General features: G+C 36.9%; 1 protein-coding gene across 6 annotated transcripts in view; it reads right to left on the bottom strand.

Moving 5' to 3' along the window:
• The window catches only part of KMT2E (lysine methyltransferase 2E (inactive)), a 59681-nt gene that overhangs the window by 29351 nt on the left and 8955 nt on the right, over positions 1-21375 (bottom strand). For all 6 annotated transcript variants that reach the window (XM_069883274.1, XM_069883265.1, XM_069883310.1 and 3 more), the window contains 5 exons: positions 12106-12290; positions 4784-4895; positions 4208-4437; positions 3329-3409; positions 2466-2524 (listed from right to left, as the gene is read on the bottom strand). In XM_069883274.1, coding sequence (XP_069739375.1) covers positions 2466-2524; positions 3329-3409; positions 4208-4437; positions 4784-4895; positions 12106-12176 — 553 coding nt within the window. In that variant the 5' untranslated portion in view covers positions 12177-12290. The remainder of the gene's footprint in view (positions 1-2465; positions 2525-3328; positions 3410-4207; positions 4438-4783; positions 4896-12105; positions 12291-21375) is intronic.

The following is a 21375-nucleotide window of genomic DNA, read 5'->3' as shown; positions in this document are numbered from 1 at the left end:
TACATCTTTAAAAAAAAAAAAAAAACAAACAAAAAAAACGAACTAAACAAACTACACTCAGATGTCCAGGATACAGCTGACTAAGAGTCTAACAAAGATGCTCACTCCACTGACCATAGTAAGAATCCAGTGCACACTAGGCTGCCTCAGAATTACTCCTTTGTATCAGAACAACAAAACCAACACCACCACACACAACCACAAGCCCCAGAACAGTGAGCTGTAAGTGCTGCCAGGAAAAGAGGCAATGTGGTTATACATAAAAGTTTAAGACTCTCACTAAGCTTCATACCATGTGAAATCTTCACTTCAAAGCTCTTTTTGAGAGACAAACCCAACTCACCTACTACTTGCTCCCCACTGTTTAACTTTGGATGCAACATGCCCAAGCAGTAACTCCTCAGAAATTTTCACAGCAAAACCCATTATAGTATAAAGTTTTCTCATAACTAAACGAGAAGCCCTCCCGTACTAAGGCAAAAAAAAAAAAAAGCAGCCCTAAATACACACCTACACAAAGAACATCCAAATAATGCAACCTTACTCTGATTCAAACATCTGTAACTTAGTAACAAGCTACTTGTAACATTCTGCTACTGTAAGGGATAAATTAAAATTGATGCCACTTTTGCTTTCCCTACATGGCATCGCATATGAAAACTGACCATTTTTACTATGTCTCGCGGAAGACAGTTAATACCCAGCACTACTTTACATCTGATCGAATCATGTAATACCAGTCAACACGCAAACAGTCATTTAGCCAAGCAAATGTACTGACTAAATAAAAAATTAAGTATAGTTGCAAGCATACATTCAGAGTGATGTATTATAAACTGTAGTAATTAATATTGAACTTCAACCAAGTCTTAAGCTAAATAGGATTAGAACAGTATTACAATTTATCTTTGGTTTTATTCTGTTCTGATACTTAATATTTACCATTCAGTATTTTTTTTCCCACTGAATGCTCAGAACAAATTTAGAAGACTGATCATTAGGATTAAGGACAGTTGAACACTCATTTAAAAAGCTCTTCAGGAGCTCTTCAGCTCCTGCTAAGATTTTGACTCTCTCTTCCCTCAAGTTTATAATAAGTGATTAGATAGTGTGGCTACAAGTCCTAAGAGATGACATAAATAGCTCAGACCATCAACTTCCCCTAAAAAAATTCAAGTTAATTCTCACATTATTATACCACTTAGTGAACTCTAAATTAATTACAAACGTACTTGCTCTATTATTAATAGAATCAACAAAAATTTATTGTAAATTCTTAAAAAAAAATTAAGTTAAAATGAAAACAGACAGATCAACAACAACAAAACTGTTGTGGTGTTCTAAATAAGTCATTAATGCTTTTAAGAGATTTAAGGCAGCTTAGCACCAGACAGCATAAAGTGTCAACCGCACCATTTATTAAGCCACATACCCTTCTAGGCCACATCACACGTAAGAATTTTGTGAAGGCAGCAGGACCTTATCTCTATGATATTTTAAAAAATGAATCCTCACACACATACACTTGCACATACCCCAGTACTTCAGAGACATGATTTGAAAGTAAAATCTATTAAGTTTAGGAGGATGACTTCCTCCCAAATTATTACTTTTGTAATAGAGCTTGAAAGTATAACCTGCCCATCAAGAGATACATGACATTTTGGTAGCAGCTGGGCAGAACTTCTGACAGGTTAGGCTGACTGAGTTTTGAAATTCTGTAAATGGTAGGACAGCTAATTTCACAAAATATGGACTGTAATTGGTACTTTCACGGCAAGCCTCATCTATTTCTCAAAGACCAAAAACATCTCAAAAGATCATAGAACTGCATTACCTAATTTTAGTGATAATTTTTTTCCATTGTCAGACCAACACCTGCCCTAAATCTACAGCCAACAATCAGAATCCCCCTCAAAACTATGCAAGATTGTTTTAAATCTGGACTTTGTAATCCTTACAGACAGGAACATCACCTGTAACTGAATGGCTTAAAGAGATTAACATGCGGATATGAGTACTCCATACTATGAAGGGGAAAATAGGAGCCATGAAATATTTTTTCCCCAAAAGGAAAGTAAACTTAATAACCCTCTTATTGCAGAAGAAGCCTGACCCTTTTCCACCTTATCTTCAGTAACTCTGACTCAGGGAAGTCTCTTTACTATAAAAGCCATATTCACTATCACGAAACTTTAAGAATGTTCAAATGGATTGAGTTATTCTAGAAGGGTAGAAAAATGGCAGTGGCGACAACCTTTAATAAAACACATTTGGTTGCCACAATTCTGATATAATGTTATTTTACTAACAGTAAAGTCAGGTAAAAGGCATTGACTTACCAAAGGTTAGATGCTGAAGGTTATCGAAGCAGCAGGAGTCTGTATGTACACTCTTAAATCTATACAGTTGACATATAAATTTTATAAACTTCACTAAGTAAAAAACTTTAAAACTTCACTCACCTGACATATTTTCCCTTTTCCTTCGTTGCAACAGCACTGCCCTTTCTTTATCTAAACTCCTGAAATTTAAAAAAATTTCCGTTGTTCACACTTATGCATCAATAAATCTGAGTATTAAAAGAGCCTTTCCTATCTTCCATTTTCCATTGACTATAACAGAATAAACAGCAGACTTAGATGAATGTTTAGATACTTCAAAAAAACAACAGTTGTGAACTGTTCCATTCCCTTTTAATGCAAAGCACATACAAGTATCCAAATCACTTAAAACAAAACTAGATAGCTCACAAGACTGACAGCTGGCCCACGGATTACAGACACGCAGGCATTAAACCACTTCCCTGCAGATTCTTCAAAACATTTGTCCCAACACAAAACAAAATCTACAAAGTCCAAATTACTTTTCAGAAAAAAAAATATTATTTATAGGTAATTAAAATGTTGTATACACGCGTCTTTTATTCACTGTTTAATGAACAATCTGCAATGTAAGTCACAAGTAGCAGTTTAGATTCTGCATCACAGGACAACTGACAACATTGCTGTTAAAGGTTCTCAATGCAACAACATATGGAATGGATTGCCTAGGTATCTGTCAGCCTGAGAAAGGATGCAGGCATCACTGCTACTTCAGTAAGTATTTCAAGGATTTATCCCCTACTGCCCTAGGGAGGTGAAACAAAGCCTACTGCGAATAAGGGAATGGAGACTGGTAAGACCATCTCCATGACAAGCATAGCTCCTTTAACTAGGAATGTCAGGACTAGCTAGGTGTGTTTCGTCTGTTGATTGTTTCAATACTTCCTTTTTTCATATTCTCTGCTCAAAACAGTTAAATTTAGAGTTCAAAACCAACTACTCACCTTGGCTGACAACGTTCACACAGATATATGTCAGGAATATGCTGCCTGTCAATCCCCATGCAGTCAATGTGCTGCCAGACACTGGGGGAAAAAAACAATCATTTCAGAAATATACAACAATCTAATAAACTCAGTAGGCTTCGTCAAGCATGATGAATGTGAAACTATAGACTGAGTAAATCCAGACACATGAGGTTTGTCTTCTCCTGTTAAGTCTATCATCTCTAAATAATTCTAAGCTTATATTTCCAAATCCATGTATTTAATAGCACCCACTTACTTTACTGTAATCAAGTAGGTACTTAAGGATGAACAAAGTTTAAACATTAAACTTCAGCTTCTCCAGTAACAATCTAGGTTATTTTTTTCAGTTACTAGAATTCTTGAAACTGTGTCCTTTGAAAACTAACAGTTTTAATCAGAAAGATCATGCAGAGAGAAACCAGTACCTGAGAAGATCCTTTCAGATTATTTTGCAACTTAGAAGTTACTCTACTTACATATATATAATTTAAGAAGCAGCTTTATAACTTAGTACAGGCAGATTAAGAACCAATCCCTAGATCTTTATTTCACCATAACAACAAATAACTTGGGCAAAATACGAAAGAGCCATCCCTTTTTGAGGGGAAAAAACCACATACCTTTATGAAGTAACAATACACAAGTAAAGGTACGAACTAAGTGAAATAGAATACTCACGGAACTTAACCAACTACCTTGCCTACTAGAAAGCCACAGAACCTTGAGAACTGTTTTGATGAAAGGAAATTTTCTATGACTCAGCATAATTAAAACACCATTTCATTACACTTACTTTGAGTGCAGCTTGAAATTTTACATAATTTTTACCCTTTCAACTAATTTAATATGCATTACCTGCATTTGTCACAACAGATCATGTATCCATCATCATGTGTAAAGCCACAAATGCATCTGGTAATATCAGTTCCGTAGCTTCCATCCTCTGATGTACTGATGGTGGTAGCACTGGAAGTTTCATCAAAATTGGGAGTGGTAAATATGCCTACTTCATTCTTGCTTATAAGCACTGATGGAGGAGGAGAAGCTGGAGGCGTTGGAGGAGGCCGAGCACCATAGTTATGGTCCTAGATTTTTGTGGAAAGGTAAGTAATACCTCTTAAGTATTCATACACCAATACTTTTTCAAGCCTAAGTGCAAGAATTCAATTTCTAAAAAACTTCAGACTTACTCTTCAGTGGTATTTTTTAATTTTGTTTCTGTCATTGCTCATTCTTGTTTTATACCTTTCCAACTATAATTTACGCACAAGTGCACTATGTTCTGTATTTTGCTTCTAATCAACCATCTTTAGTCAGCTTACCCAACTCCCAGTAAGAAACAAAACTTTTAGGCGTGAATCAGTTTTTCCAGTTAAGAACAGCAGATTTTACTTAATCTGTTATACATAGAATACTTAGCATGACACTTACTGCATAGGGCAAACCAATGTAACTGTGTGAGTGTGAGCTGCTGGTATACAACTGGTGCGGATAACTGTTCGATTTTTCAACTACCACAGGGCTAGCTTCTACAGATTCTGGTCTGCAAGGTAAAAGACAGAAGAATAAACACAACTAATACGTAATTTATATTAAAAAAATTACACTCATTTATTGCACAATTTCTCATAAATTGCCTGCTGTTCCTGTTTTAAGGAGTACGCAAAAAGGGGCTGTGAGTGAGAACAAATTCACACAACCCCAACTGCTCCCTCACTGCAAGACAAAAAAAAACTCCAAACAAACAAAAAAACCCAAACCATCCCCTCTTCTTTCATTTAAATGAAGTTTCTGAAGCACCAAAGAAATTACGCCTCTGTAGCCACCAATTTTTTTCTCAAAAAAGTGCATACTGAATCACCTGACATAAGCTGTGAATCTGGGACAGAAAAGCACGTTACACACGTTGTCAGGGAAGTCATCAGTCTCCACGTCCAAGTCTACAGAGTTGTAACAGAAGCTGCAGAAAAGGCTTCAGCTGATTTATGACAAAGGATAGAAGCAGTAGTTCAGAGAGCTGCAACCTGGTACAGCCCTGCACTACTGCCAATCCTACTCAGTTCTAAAATGACATCTAGTGGCAGCATTAGTGCAATCATCCACACCAAACAGTGCTCAAGGCAGCAGAATACTGTTTCTACTAACAGAAATCATAAGCAGGGCAAATCTAACTAAAACAGGCCATTTATCCCTTTCTTTAAATAGAAAGGAGAAAAAAACCCCAAACAAATCATAAATGTTTGACAAAGAAGAGTTTGCACTGAAAGGCAGCGCCTTCTTTAACATGTGAACTACAGTTTACATGCATCAAACCACTACACAAAAGACGAGAAAGATAAAGGAATACTAAATAGGAAGATCTTTTTCAATACAAAAAATTACACCCTCATTACCTTTCCTCAGCAGCTATATTCACATGTGCACGCAAGCATATATATATATGTGCGTGTGCCTACATGTATACACACACCTACATATGCTCACATGACTGAGACACTTTCAGACAATAACTCAGATTTTTTCACTGCACCATACGATTCAAACACGCCAGGACAAACTTCAAATGAACCCAGAACCACCCAGTTGTTTTCTCGTGTTTGGTGTGGCTGTTGGGTGTTTTTCTTAACACTGAAAGACAGGGCAAAATACCAGTATCTAGAACTGAGGTGGCTTTTGACTCACCTCATCACTTAAGCCTTGATCACTTTCTAATTTTAGTTTTATTATGCCTGAAGTTCCATCACAAATACCTTAATAATCCCTTTAAATTAAAGTCGGTATTTCTGAATCTTAAATTAAAATAGGTATCAGTGTTTTTTCTTAGACAGCAAGATAGTAAATAGAGATTTGTTATACCATGAAGCAACACTGGTTTGATTTAAAAGGACATCAGAAACTTATACTTGCTAATAACATGTTTTTGTAACAATATAACTAATCCGCTAACTAGCCTTCTGAAAACAACATACTGTATTTTCAAGTCTACTTCAAAGCATCCTACTAACATTTTTGGTGGCCTGTTTCTTATTAGCTTTTCCCTATGTGAGGTTAATAGAGGATAAAATCGTTTAAAAAGAAAAACTAGTTCAAAACACTATGGGGTAGAGACTTTAGTTTTTAGAATCCAAAGAAAAAATATCTTTTTTTTAAACATTCAAGTCTAACCATCAGCAGCTGCCTTTTCTTAAGAGAGCCAGCAAACACAAATGCACAAATCATGTGAAGTACTAATGTTAGAAATACAACTTCTGACTAGCACGACGTAAAAAACAACGCTGACAACACATGCCCTCCGTTACCTCATAAACCCAGAAAAAAATCCTCATTTATTCCCTTACACCACTCAACCTGAAAACAATTCTACTCATGGTTTGTTGGAATTACCTTCTAAGTGGCTCAGAACTTGCCAGGTTCATCAAACCTGTGACAAGATAGAAGCTGGAAAAGCTGTGCCTTTACCTATTTACTGACATAATGCATTTGTGCAGTAATCACACACCATTCATGTCATGCAGTCAATCCTTCTGATGATCCAAGCAATCAAAATGCCAATAAGTGAAGCACGGACTAACCATCCATCATGGCTAAGACAGAAATTAACTTACCTTTCCCCTGTTCAAGAGTCTTGATCACCATATTGATTCTACTGCTATTCTCTAACACTAAATGGGAAAGCAGTAGCTTTACTCCTGTATTCTTATCTACTATGCATTCAATGCTCAGCCTAGCTCTTGTTTGCTTAAGCAAAGTATATGGAAAATACTCAGTTTGCAGAGCAAGAAAGCTTACTGATACAGGATGGGATGGGGTGAGGTATGGGAGTGAGCTGGAATTTGGGCACAATCCATCCTTCAGCAATGCCACAATTAATTTAGCAGTTTCCTTAATTAAAAATAAATATTATCACAATCTAAGTACCAGTTACTTCAACATGGGAGCATTCAATGGAAGATACCAGAATGGAAGAGTCCTAAAAAAAGAGGTAATGCCTATTTTATCAACTAACTACAAAAATGTAAAAGGTATTCTAAATCTCTTGCAAAATATGAGGCCAGGCAAGACAATATACCCTACTCCCTAAGTCCATTTCCAACTACTTTAGCAATTTATAAACCACATAAGAGAACCAAGTTTAATATTTAGAAGGCATAACAGCTGTGGGATGCAAAAGCATTAAGCTGCGAAAAAGAAAATACAGCAAATGCATTTATCCCCAACTATTTTAATAATAACAAGCCAGATTCAGCTCACGGGGTAGAACTTTACTTGAGCAAGAGGAGCCACCAAAAAGGAGAAAATTAAGTAAGACAGAATCAAATCTTTGTATTAAGACAGTCTTAACATAAATACAAAATTACACAGAACCAGCTTTCAGCGAAGTTTTTTTCAAATGCTTATCCACAGGGGCCAAAAATATTTCTTTAAATTATAACAGATGCTCACCAGAGCTTTGACTGTAAATGTTACTGTTCCATTTATGCACTCAAATACTATAGTAGTACGTTAATCATGGCAGCTTTCTCTTATGGTCAACTGCAATGTGATATTCATTGCATCGGCAGCACAGAATGAGTATCCTTTTCTCCACAGAACTACAGACAACTTTCCTACTTGGGCAGACAGGTCTGCCAACACTTCAATATGCCTTTTGCCAAATTCCTTGTTACCCTCTTCTCCCCATCATGTGCGTGACTGACCTTAAACAGGAAACATCCTCTAAATTACGATTTGTCCAAAGGTCACGGCCATCTTCTCAGACAGAGTCACAGAGTTTTGTGAAGGAAAATCTCTTTGAAAAATATTTAATTGTACAGCTGATTAAAGCATGGGATACCACTTAATTTAAAAATCAATTAATGAATATTTTTTTAACTCAATTAGCAGGGCACTAACTACCATAACATGAATATTAACCCTAATCTCACCATTGGTATTCTTATTGGGCATTGCAAAAAGCATGTTTCAGGAAGAAAAAGCATAAGCATTCAGATCTGAAAGAACACAATGAGGTTTTCCTTGTATTTCCGAACACAGGCCAGCTCTGTAAGAGAGTAAGGTACTAAGCTCATCACTCTTCTGAGTGTACCACACTTCCCAGCTTCACCACAGAAGACACTGACAGTATTTTTAGTTTTCACCAAAACTGAAATGCTTGTATTACAATGCAATATATTTGAAGTAGAACCAAAACCCTAATAAAATATTACCATGACAAACCAACCATGACATCTTGCTAAAATATCATATATTTTGTAGGTGCTACACTTAGCAATTCAAAACTGTGCAAAACATTCACAAGGAACAAAATAAAAAGCATCCCCCATGCTATCTGGCTGTAATGATTTAAGACATTCCTGTAACTTGAAAACAGGAACATAGTATTCTCTCAAATGCATTTAAAAAGCAATGATACCCATATTTTTAAAAGCCTCGCAAGTAATTTTCATTCTGCCAGTGTGACTCATGACTCTGGGCCATTTTCTACCATTTGGTACAAAGCAAACTGAAAACGTTCTGCACGTTGCCAGCAGGTGGCATTAGTGGAAAGTTATATAAGCAACACATGAGATCAGATAGTTTACAAAACCTCAGTCTCTACAAGCTTACAGTTAACCTATATCAAGGGAATTAACTACCAACCATCCTAAGCAATAGCCAGCTCTCCTTTAAGCCGTCCCATCTCCTGTGCCCCACTCCTGTTAAATACTGTTTTGTTTCTGATCATGTAATAATTATTTTAAAAAAAAAAAAAAGGAGCATCCTTTGACCAACACCCAAAACACAATCAGTCCTTAGAATGTGGGGCCATCGACCAACTAAAATTTTCAGAGGCAAGCGGGTATTCAAGCATTAGGATACAAAAACTGAAAGCATTTGTTGGAACCCCGAATCTAACTTCTAACAGTCTCAATTCCCGAAGTGCATTCTGAACCTTCCAAAATGGCTGGCTCTGCTTATTACTGCAAGGTCTTTAATAGTAAGAAGTCAGACATATGAACCTTTAGTAAGCCTTTTACAAACAAAGACAAAATGCATGTTCTGACTGTGGCACTACGAAGAGCACCGCACCACTAGAGAGAGCCCACTTATGTACAAGGAACAAAAGAGACAGACTGTTTCACCCAATTTTTTAAGAAGTCCAAAGCTTTTAATAAGAGTTATTCTCCACATAGCTATTTGCTACAATTATTAGAATATGTGAAACTACGTAATCACAAACTATCAACCTTGCTTATCCCTTAGTTTGAAGGGTGAAGAAAATCTCTCAGCACTAAGAGCCAGCACTATGCTAACATTTTTCTTGGGCTCTTTTCCTACATAACCAGATTTGCCATGCCCTCATACCTGTGTTTGCTGTGCTCCAGCAACTGATGAAGCAATATCAGACCTGTCAGTCACAATGAAGAAATTTCAGCTCCTCCCTCTTGGGAAAACCCCAGAACTTTCCCAGAGACAATCTGTGATGACTATCAATACAATCTATGTGGAACATGCTACTCCATGGAAGAAAACGTACAAAAAAAATTGTAAATCACATAGATGGTGACAAAAAAGGTTTACAGCTGTATCAGCTGTAGGGTCAGGGACACACCTTCATGCCACATTTCTTTAGACAGTGACACAGCTTTTAAACCAGCATACACCGATCAAGCAACTACACATTTTTAGCAGAAGTACAGCAGAGGTTACATCCATTACCCAATTGCTAACAGTCACTTAACATGTGAAGGAAAAGAGTTCCTAACCCAGTCACTGTGCCACAGTATCAAGCAAATAACACACTATGAACTCTGTCTTGTTTATACTGACAACTATATTTATTTATTTTAATTTCAGCATGGCATCCTGTGTCTGCAAGGAATGTCAGCAAACCTCAGGAATCAAGACCTTCTCTAAACATAAAAGAAAACCACAGGAAAAGATAATGAAAACAGCTATGAATGGGTCACTCAAAAAATTTTCTGCACCAAGGAAACCAGTGTTCATGATAAGACAGAATAAAACAAAAATAACTTTAAAAATACAATGTGATAAAAAGCTTCAAACTGCAAATGCTTTGGTTTTTTTCAGATAAACGGTGTCAAGTTAGAATAGCCTGTGACTCTTTGGATCCTGTGACCCATATACAGTAAAAGCACAGGAGAGAAACATCCCTTTAAAAAGCTGTTAGGAAAGTACTGTTTGCCACATATAACTTTTATTTCAAAGTCTGTAAGGAAAGGCATTTCATAGAATCATAAAATAACCAGGTTGGAAGAGACCCACCAGATCATCGAGTCCAACCATTCCCGTTTGCTTCTTAAATGGAGTAATATTACTCAGCACATGCCTTCAAGCAAGGACAGTGTAAGCTACCTAAATCTGCGTTACTTACTCAACACACCTGTTAAATGAAGGCCCACCTCATGAAGTTCATTTCTAGTTTACAAAAGATTGCAAGCATGTATGCAAAATAAGCTGTTCCATTGCTTCACTACCTTACAAGCAAATATTTTTTTTGTGGTAACCAAAAACAGGGAAAGCCTTCTAACATTACTAAAGAAAGGCAAAACGTTAACAGCACCTCAAACAGTTAAAAAAAACAAACCAAAAATCAGTGTAATACAAATTAATTTAATGATTTGTGGTTTTATTGCCTACGCATATGCAAAGAAGTATACAAGACTCACTGTGGCTTGCACAATCTCTATTACGTCTAACACCACCTCTAGTAACTTTGTATACTCACCTACTGCTGAAAAACCCTCCTGTCAGATATTCTACCAATGCAAGCACAACAGAGATCGAAAAAAAAGAAATCCAGATACTATTCTGAAATACAAAGAGGTCAACAGGACGATGTACCTACACACACTGGCAAAAACTGTAACCCCACCTTAGCGTTTTACCTCTGAGAAGAGCTAAGCAGCTCAGCTCAAAATGCTATTTTTTCTCTTATAATATTTGTTAGCCAGGTCAATACTATAACACATGGAAATAAGTTTGTCTGACAGAAAAAGTCTTTGGGTAGAGATAAACAATACCGAAACTCTAGGTTATTGATATTCTACAGATTCAGACACCACTACAGAGAAAAAAAAAACATAACAAAGCAAGACCAAAACAAAACCCCAAAAAAAGTCCACAAATGCGCCCCTCACACATATCCAGAAATTCTCTATGCTTGTTTTGTGCCAATGTGTTTCTTGAATTCAGGATTTTATTGCCTCTTTGTAATCCTTTATGTACGGTTATCCACAGTTACTAACTGAAATAAATGATTAGCAAGTAAATTTCTACTAGCTTTTTAATATATAATAACTTTGAGAAGACATAACATTAGTTAATTAAGCTAGGCTTCCCAACTTTCAGATACAAGGGCACTCTTCTCCAATGACTACCACATTTTTGCAATTTACCACACCATTCGAACACGGGAAATAAAAAATACCTACATACAGTTAAAGGGAAACTTGAATGATAAAATATTTTAAGTATTAAAAGAAAACCAGGCAGCATTTGTATTTCTCCATCTGATAAGCAAGAAAAATATGCATCTGTAGAACACTAGCTTTTTTTTCTTTTGCTCTCTCTCAAGAAGAAGAAACTGACTTAAGAATAAGGCGAAGTTATTAAGTTAAGTAATTAAAGATCCAATAAAACTAAGGAGACTCTTAAGTCCTCTCCAACTGTATTCAAAAAACACTGACTAGAAAAAATATAAAATAAAACAACAAAAAAAGAAAACTTACAAATTATGTTCACATACTTACTCTGAGCCTGCAGCCATTTCCAAATAAGAAGTATCTGCTGTGTCAACCCCCAATGGGATCACTATGCTCATGACGTTCGTTTCTGATAAATTCGATTACTACGGAGTCCTATGCATTGGTATCCAAAACACTGGGGCATGCCAGCCACAGTGCTCATTGCAAACATCTAAGTGCATCCACAAGCCCTGTGAAAAACAAACATAGAAACAAAAGCACAAAAGACTGAGTCAGTTCTATCTTAAAATCAGGCAATTTTTACATCATAAAAACACCCAACACATCTAACTTACCAGTGACAATTATTTCACTGGTTTTATTTTACACAAGCAAAAGCAAAAGAAAACATCAATCTTTAAAAGTTAACGTCAAACACTTATTTTGTGAGTGTGATAAATCTGAAAGCCCAAATTTAAGAATACTACAAACTGAGAAAATCATTTAATGTGGTGATTAAAAAAAATTTCATCATGTCCAGTGAGGTGATAATGATTCTCTTTATGGCAGACTTAGGGAATGTCAAGTACATCTGCTTGCTGCTCTACACTGTCAAGAGTGCAAGTGCTGTAAATTTCAATAGAAACCCCCGTTTACTGAATTTATCAAGTATTTCTTAGACAGCATTGCTCACTTCTGTTTTGCACTTTAAAACAAGTTTCAATGTCCACAATAAGAAGTAAGGATGTAAAAAGGAACAGTGCCATAACTTCTATTCAGTATCTTTTTAAACCAAATTAATTCTAGTGATTCACAATAATGATTAGGAGCATTTTCACCTCTCTGTAATAGGTTAACATCAGAAGATATTATACCCTTCAGGGCCCACATTCAGAAGTGTGTTTTGTACTTTTTAAGTAGTAAATGAAAAAAGAATTAGTAGCGGGTTTTAGTCACAGAGCAAAGCCACAATCTGCTTGACTTGCACAAGTGAACACAACAATCTGACCTGCATGTCAGTTACTCGTAATCTCCCACCACTCTTACCCAGTAGGGTAGAACACACAACCAAGTATAGGACAGCAGATGTAGAAAGCACCTCAGCTGCTTCCATTCACAGAGAAGCAAAATAATGAATTTTTATAATGTAATATAAACAAGGTTTTCCACAAGTGATCAAGTAATTGAAGCAAAATCCAGCATAATGAACAACTACAAACTCCTTCCAAATTGACAAAATTTCAGAAACATATACCATTTTGCCGTAAAGCACATACAGTCCCTAATGAATACACTCTTCCCTTCTGAACAAAGTGTAGTACCTTAGTTAAGTCTACTAAGGCCCAGCAGTTTTAGAGTCAATAATATTTTACAAACACTCACCCTTGCCAAACACTACATTGCCAAGAAAGAAACAAATAAGACTCGAGTGAGAAACAGGGTAATAAAAAAGACTTCACAGAACTCTTGTGGACTTAAATCTGAATATGCTCCTTTTATTGATGAAGGCAGTATCTTCAGGATGATGAAGTGGCATCTACAGGGTATCTCTAAGGTATGAGCTGGTATCAAGTCTTCAACTAAATTCTTGCTACTGAAGCCTGGCAATTAATATCAAACATCTTGGCACACATTTAAGTGCTTAAACCTGCTACAGTTCAGTCCTGCTCCAGACAGCAGAAGTTGTGTTTTGGTCCCACTGCATGTTACCAACTACAATGAACTGGAAGGCAATCAGGCCAACTGGCCATTAAACTATCTTGCTTTCCTAGATTAAATACTGAGCATTTTCCAATCAAATACCAAAAAATGTCAACCTGTATCACTAGCTATGCACAAGACCAAGGAAACAACAGAAAAACCTGTTAAACCAAAAGCAGGTATAGAATACTTTTAGTATCAGGCATAAAAGGAACCCCAAGCACTTCTTACAGTTTAAAGGAGCATTCATTCTGCCACCCATATAGTTTACTCTATTCACAGGGTAGAACCTTGAATGGCCTCATCCACAACTTAAGAGGAAGTATCAACTTACGATTTAGTTGTCGTCTTATGAACTAAAAGAATTATACAAACTCCTACCCAATAACTGAAAGGAAACCACTGACATTCTTAAGCAAATGAGCTACCATAGGCTAAGTGTCATTCCACTATGAACTGCAGTACTAATACAGAATAAAGATTTTATTTTATGCTTGCAATTAGATAATTCTCAAAAACATTATAGCATGTTTCAAAGTAGATCTAAAAGGCATATTGGACACCGCTGCCTGGAATCAAGACCCTCACTTTGAAAGACATTTTTTAACATTTAAAATTACTTCTAGTAGAGATGTGGTTTTTCTTAGTTGAATTTTCTTTAAACACTTCTGACCAGGTAGGGTAACAACTAGAAATTAATATTGGCAAAAATGCCTGGGAGACTAATGGAAGTGAAGAACCCACCTTAGACAGCTGCCTCATGGGCTATGACACCTGCAGACTTACACAAAACAACTGAGGTTACCCAATCATCACATACTCAAGTGACCTTCACTGTCAACAGAGAAAGACGTGGTTACCAAATCTGAGAATCACGTGATATTTGGAGCTTCTTCTTCTTTAAGTAATGCAGAATAAGAGCAGCACGCTATGTGTATCTTTCTAGAGCTATGTATAGATAATTAATTGCTAATGCATGGCCCAACTAATGCCATCATCTCTGACCAAGCAAATACATCATCACTCTTGTAAGGAGGGGGGGAAAGGGGGTGGAAGGAACAAAGCCAAGACAAACTTCTTACCCTACTGCAAGCTACTGAAACACATGTTTGAGCCTTAGTCAGAACTCACCCAAAAATTCTAAGGGACTAATTTACACTGAAAAAAAATCAAAGAATCAAGGAACTCAAACTTATTTTGCCAAACAGCATTAAGCAGAAGTGGTTTCATCTAAAGGAAGCAGAACAGGATCATAATACTACCTCATTATTTTTTACCACCTTAAGATTTCAGGTATTCAACACACACATACACAAAACCCTCCAATGCTTTTCCTCCGCCTACAGTTAAGTACAGAAGAATGGAGGCAGTCACTAGCTCGCAATATCTACACAGACAAGTAAATTCAAACAAACATAGCTCATTATTTACGAGTAGTCGTCCTCAGTAATTCCTGTAATGCAAGCAGAGAAGCAGACAGACAACTCAGGATAAATTTATTACACTATGCCCACTTATTAACAGAACTGTGACCTTACAGGCCATCCAATGATGAACATAACTGTGATGTCAGATTTGGCATGAAGGAAAGTTATTTTCTGTCATGTCAGAACCTGAAGTACTGTCACGACACACTAAAACATTCCAGATACTTTTATTGCATTATACTACAAAACCTGACAACTTCAGAATAGAAAATAATGTAACCACTGGGGAACTTTCTTCCTTATCTATCTTAAAAGCGACTGCTTATCCTTTGAAGCTTGATATTTTAGATGAGTCAGTTAAAACACTATCTGCTATCCTGATACAGTACTTTCCATTTTCTGCAAGTACTCATCTATTTCAAGTCATTGTTCTTTCAAAACTCTGACAATCTGTCACCCATGGCCTTCTAAGAAACTGCTTCCATAAGTGTATTTCATTTAAGTAACTGGCCAGGAGCAGTGGAAAGAAGGGTGCTAGAGATGAATTCATCCTACAATCCAAGCAGATTATATATACAGTATACTGCTGAAGAAAGTCCTCTTCAAACAGTACATGAATGTGAAAGTCAAAGACCACACTGGTTTGTCTAGTTCATTTCAAGGTTATAGAGTTAAAAGGTACTATATAAAAACTGCTCCTCCAAAATTCAATGATCAGCTCTTTATTGGGCAAAGCAGCTCCTCTACCATACCTTAACCTCAACAGCAGAGGACCGCCAATTTTGTCACTCTATTCTTTTAGAGTGAATACACTGTAAGCTTTGGAAGAACTCTGGCAATTTCTTAGATAAATCAGATTTTCTTCATTATCACCCTGCCACCACAGCATCATTAGATAAAAACACACACCGTATCGGAAGAAATTTTGCTTATATTTAATTACAGTTAAAAAGTTGATCTTGCCTTAAAAATACAATTTTCATCTTAAAAAAAAAAAAAAATCCAAACCAAAAAAGTGTTTTGTTTGGTCCGGTATAAGCACTTATCTTGCACAGGATCAACTTCCTGCAAGAAACTTATCACACTTTACCACTCAGATGCATTGGTTTACCTTTTCTATGGCAGCTCTTTTCCTCTCCTGAGAATACACAGGAGCTCTTTGACTTAACAGCCATATCAAGACTAAAATATTTGATACTTCTCATGATCCACTTTGCTTATGATACCAGAATCTTTTTCTTTTTTAATGAATTGTGCACTAACAACACAAGAGTACAATACATTTCAAATTATTCCTCTGTGTGGCTTTGTACAAAGAACATCATTTATGCATTAAACAACAGAAAATCAGTTACACATTATCCCTGAGGTATTCCACTTACACAACATCATTCTGTGGTCTAACGAAGAGCACATGTTTCCTTTCTGCCATGTCCTTCTAAGACAGATTGTGTGACAGAAAAAGAAAAATCTAGCTTTTTCACTGGTACGTGGAAGAACCCCCTTCCCCCCAAATACAGAGGGCTCAACTCTGGAATCGGAAGGTGAACGGGCATTTTCCTGAAATTGCATCAGTATTTTTAAACCTAATCCTACAGAGTCCAAACATTTAAAATGAAATCCCATCAGATATTGGCAGAAAGGAACTCCAGCCCTACTTTATCAGCATGTCTTTTTATCACTCCTTACACTTGTTTCTTTTAGGACCATCACAAACTACGCAGAACATTTTCAGGAAACAAGCAGATGATAGATCACCTAGACAGAAAGTATACTTGAAAAATAAGAACTTGAAAGTCTAGCCAAACTATCCAGATGACTCCAACAAGGTTTCATAATCCCAGCTATCAATCATCCTCTAAGTGTCAAGAGCCCAGACACTCTGCTATGGCATTTTCCATGTAAGTTTCTTCTGCCTCTTTTCTTGCTTGCTTTTTTTCCCCCTAAGAAGACATAAGTTTGGGGGTTTTTTTTAACACTTAATGGCTATAATAATGGCTATAAATTGGAAGGAGGGAAGATTTACACATTAGGAAAAAATTCCTGATGATGATGGTAAAACACTGGAAAAGGTTGCCCAGCGAAGCTGTGTATGTCCCATCCCCAAAGTGTTCAAGGCCAGGTTGGATGGGGCCTTGAGCAACCTGATCCAGTGGGAGGTGGAACTAGATGATCCTTAAGGTCCCTTCCAACCCAAACTAGTCTATGACTGAATGATGTTATTACTTTTATTTTCTTTTATGGATCAGAAACCGGGTTCCCAATGCTCACATTCAAACAGAAAGTAACAATATAAACTTTATCAGAGAACTCTGACTTACCTTCATTTATATTAATACTGAAGCAAATTTTTCAAGCCAGAAGAAACCAAATACTATTTGCAGTACTGGGAAAGGTACAACTCACACGGTTATATGCTACATTGGTAGCTCACCTCTGTGAGAGGTTTAACCTTTCTTAAGGAGAGGAAGAGGCAATAGGACTAGGAAGCCTGCAAGAACATATGCTGCACATCTAACAATACTAAAGCTCTCATCTGGGTGCAGATGCAAAACCTTTCACAAAAATCAAAGGTAAGAGGTGGCCGCAGCACCAGTAACAACCTTTTGCTTTAATGATAACAAGAATCCTAAAAGTACATCAATACATCAAGATAATATCATGCACTTATTACAACAAGGTGGGGGGTTAAATTTGTTTTGTGGGGTTTTTTTAATCCATACATGCCCTTAACACAACAAAAACCAAGGAGGGGGGGAAAAAAAAACCAAAAAGAAGAAATCTATTTTTACTATTCTTCCTAGTACATCTGACAGACTTTTACACAAAGAACGTCACTGTTCCTTGTCCGTCCTTCCCCATAAATCAATTCCCAGATTCTGTTGTCATGGGATAGATATTTGAGACAAAAAGCATTTCAAAGTTGGGGAAAAAACATCCACTATAAAAGCTGGGAACAAAATTCAAAGTAAGGTGCAATACAAAATTTGTTTTCTAGTTTATAAAGAGATAACAATGAAATAGTGAACTAAGCTTGTCATTAAATTATTTCTTAGCTCGAACCTAAGAATCCTCCACACCCACAGAACACTACACTGATTTTAATAAGTGAATCACTGAATTGGTTCAAGTTTCTCATACCACTAGGCACTACAAAAATAGCCTTCAATATACACCTGAAGTTCTTCAATATTTTTTTTTCTAGCAATAGCTACTATCAGTCACCACCTGTTAACAATCAGAATATGGAAAAAAAGTAGTAGTTACCCAGTTTGTAAATGTCAAGACTTGGATAACTCATAACAGAATGCCTCTGCAGAAAGAATTACCAAGGCGTCCCTAAACACAGAGCAGAAGTATAAGGCAGAAAAATCTAATTATGATTAACCTATAGAGAGGCTGAGTATTTCATGAAAGGAAACGGCGCTGGTTTAAGCTAAGATTTATTTAGATTTTATACTGATGCATGCAATTTGACCTCGTAATCTTTAACTAATATCACTGCAGAAAGTGGTATTATCACTAACGAAACTACTATCTCTATACTGTGTCTGTACTGCATCTTCACAAGGTCTGCACACAAAATATACATGACCAGAGGGGAAAAAAGTAATAAAAGTCTTGTAACCTACCTGCATATGCCAACTGCCTTTCCTTAAAAGCAAAATTACATAACTTTAGATACATATTACTACACCGGTGAAAGTGATAATCTATCCATATTTTTGCTAATTAACTGAAACATCTGAGAATAATTATCACTCCTGAGTATCTGAGAAATTGCAGTCTGTTTCGCAGCTTAAGGAGAAACAGGCATTTCACCCCGTGTTTAAGTAGAGCTTAATTTTCCCTGAGCACAAGCACAGCAGCTCTCCTTTGCTAAAGAAAGAGTATTGGTAAACCCACTACCTCACACCCTTTAACTACAGGCAAAAAATCAGTAACCATTTCCTGGAGCAGTATTTAGGTATATATATACCGTGTGCACTCTGAAAGTTTGTTTTTAAAGGATACGTACAAATCCATCTTGAAGCTTACTGAAGCAAACAGATGAAACTGCTGCAACAAAGTGTTATCTGTAGTCTGTTTTCCACTGTGCATGGACAACAGATGAAGAGGAGAGGCAGAGAAGAGTTATCAGATTTACAGATAAAAATTATTCAGATGAAAAATACATTGACTAGTTGCATGACAGTCGAGTCAAGCAAGAGCTTTTAGTTCAACCAGCACACGATGCTAATCTGGTTGCCACCTCAAGTCAATCTGAATGCAAAAGCAATCTACCGGTACTCACAGAACACTATGTAACTTTCATTTGCTCCCAGGAGAAATTTATGCTGCTGTGGGTCCACATTGGCCCCAGAGCAACACAGCATCACTCTGAAACTAACTACAGTTTCCCATCTCAGCAGGGTCTTTCAGGCAAGATGCAAAGATTTCAGAGATCATACTACTGCTCTCAGGCCTCTGCTGACTCCTGCTGATCTTGGCGTTAGCTGTTTATAGAAGTCACCTCAGGTAAGAGAGACACACAACCAAAAGGTAGCATTTCTTCTGATTTTCTTACCACACCGGGAAATACACTCTACAATATGTGCTGGTGCCTTCCTTCCCCTTAAAATGCTTTCTTTGTAACAGGAGGTGGATAAAAACATATTTGAAGTGCTGTATTCAATAGAGCACACAGGAACTTGGTTAAGCACCTTAAAATTGAGAGGCACCAAATCAAGCCTACTACATATACTGGAAAAGGGGAAACACAGAAGGTAGAGGACAAACACTTAGAAGATTTTTCCGTGCATAAGTTGCCTTTTATTCAACACACAATCTTAATGTCTTCCTCTTCCCCCCTGCAATTACATCAGATGTGTATAAACGTTTTGCAATCATTAGCAAAAGCAATTCTTGTCATGCCTTCCTTCAGGTTTACAGACCAACAATTTTAACCTGTGGTTGTGGGAACTACCCTTCCCACAAAGAAACGCAAAAGAACAGATCTAAGAGAAGGTGATACACCTATGCTCTAGCACAACCTGTACAGGAGAAATTTCTAAGTAAAAACGCACCGATCAATACAGCATACCGTAGTCTGCAAATCCAATGTGAAACTACTGTCCTGAACAATCACAGAGATGACAAACTGAGTTATCCTTCTTGGTTTCCCTGCTTAGAATCTCCACCTACCCTCCCCCCCTTCTTTTTTTACTTTAGAATTTCTTTTAATTGAGGGAAGGGACTTATAGGAAGAAAGAGAAAAAAACATTAATAAGATTTATTTCTAAAAAACATTAATGTTTTGCTGAACTCCTGCTTTGAACAACAGCTCTGAACACCCCTGTCTTCTCTATACAAGAGTTATTTGTAAAACCAGTGACAGAAACTGACATTTTCATGGTACACTCTAGATACCCCCCAAAACAGTGAACTACTCTGTGTGCATATACACATATATATATGTATCCACACCAAGAAACCTAGAAAAATATACCTAGTGAATACATGCGTAGCATAAAGTAATCTGAGTATTTATTTATTACTGGCCATTTCTAAGGAGAGAACCCAACTTATCATATCTAGAAGCAGAATACAAAAATAAGTTGCTAATCTTACCCACAAGGAAGTTCTTCCTCTGTTTCCCCCAATATGCTCCACCATGGTATAGATTTTGCGAAGAGATTAGGAGGGATATCCAACTTCCAAACACTACACCACTGCCATTGCAGTACGATGCATGCAGACTTAGCAACAACTATCAGTCCAAATTCAGACCTTTGCTACCAATTGCTGCTCTCTATGGAAAGCCAACAGGTAAGTCAGCAGTCTACTGCAAATTTGTGCTGAAACAAAAATGGGTAGTATGCAAAAATAAGACACAGCAGACATTCTCAAATACAATACACAAATTAGGACCCATTAATGACCAACTCCTGTAAATTGCATCAAAAAACAATTTCTTCTAAAATAAACCCATTTTTCTATGTATTTGTAGTTCGGGTCCAAACATTCCTACTTATCTAAGATTCTCTACATCCCTCTGGTACCAGTATCTTCTCCATCACAGTATTAACTGTTCCTGGTCTCACTTACAAGCCCCTCAAAAACCACCTATGCCATCCACACTGACCTACACCACTGTCAGTAGTCAGGTCCACCTCACCCCCTCCTCCTCACACAACCTCTTTCACAAACCAGAAAAACTACACAAACC

Source organism: Phaenicophaeus curvirostris, chromosome 1 (genome assembly GCF_032191515.1).
Source record: "Phaenicophaeus curvirostris isolate KB17595 chromosome 1, BPBGC_Pcur_1.0, whole genome shotgun sequence".
In the NCBI taxonomy this organism is placed as follows: domain Eukaryota; kingdom Metazoa; phylum Chordata; class Aves; order Cuculiformes; family Cuculidae; genus Phaenicophaeus; species Phaenicophaeus curvirostris.
The sequence above is the reverse complement of the archived record's forward strand: the minus strand, read 5'-3'. Positions and strand labels throughout refer to the sequence as shown.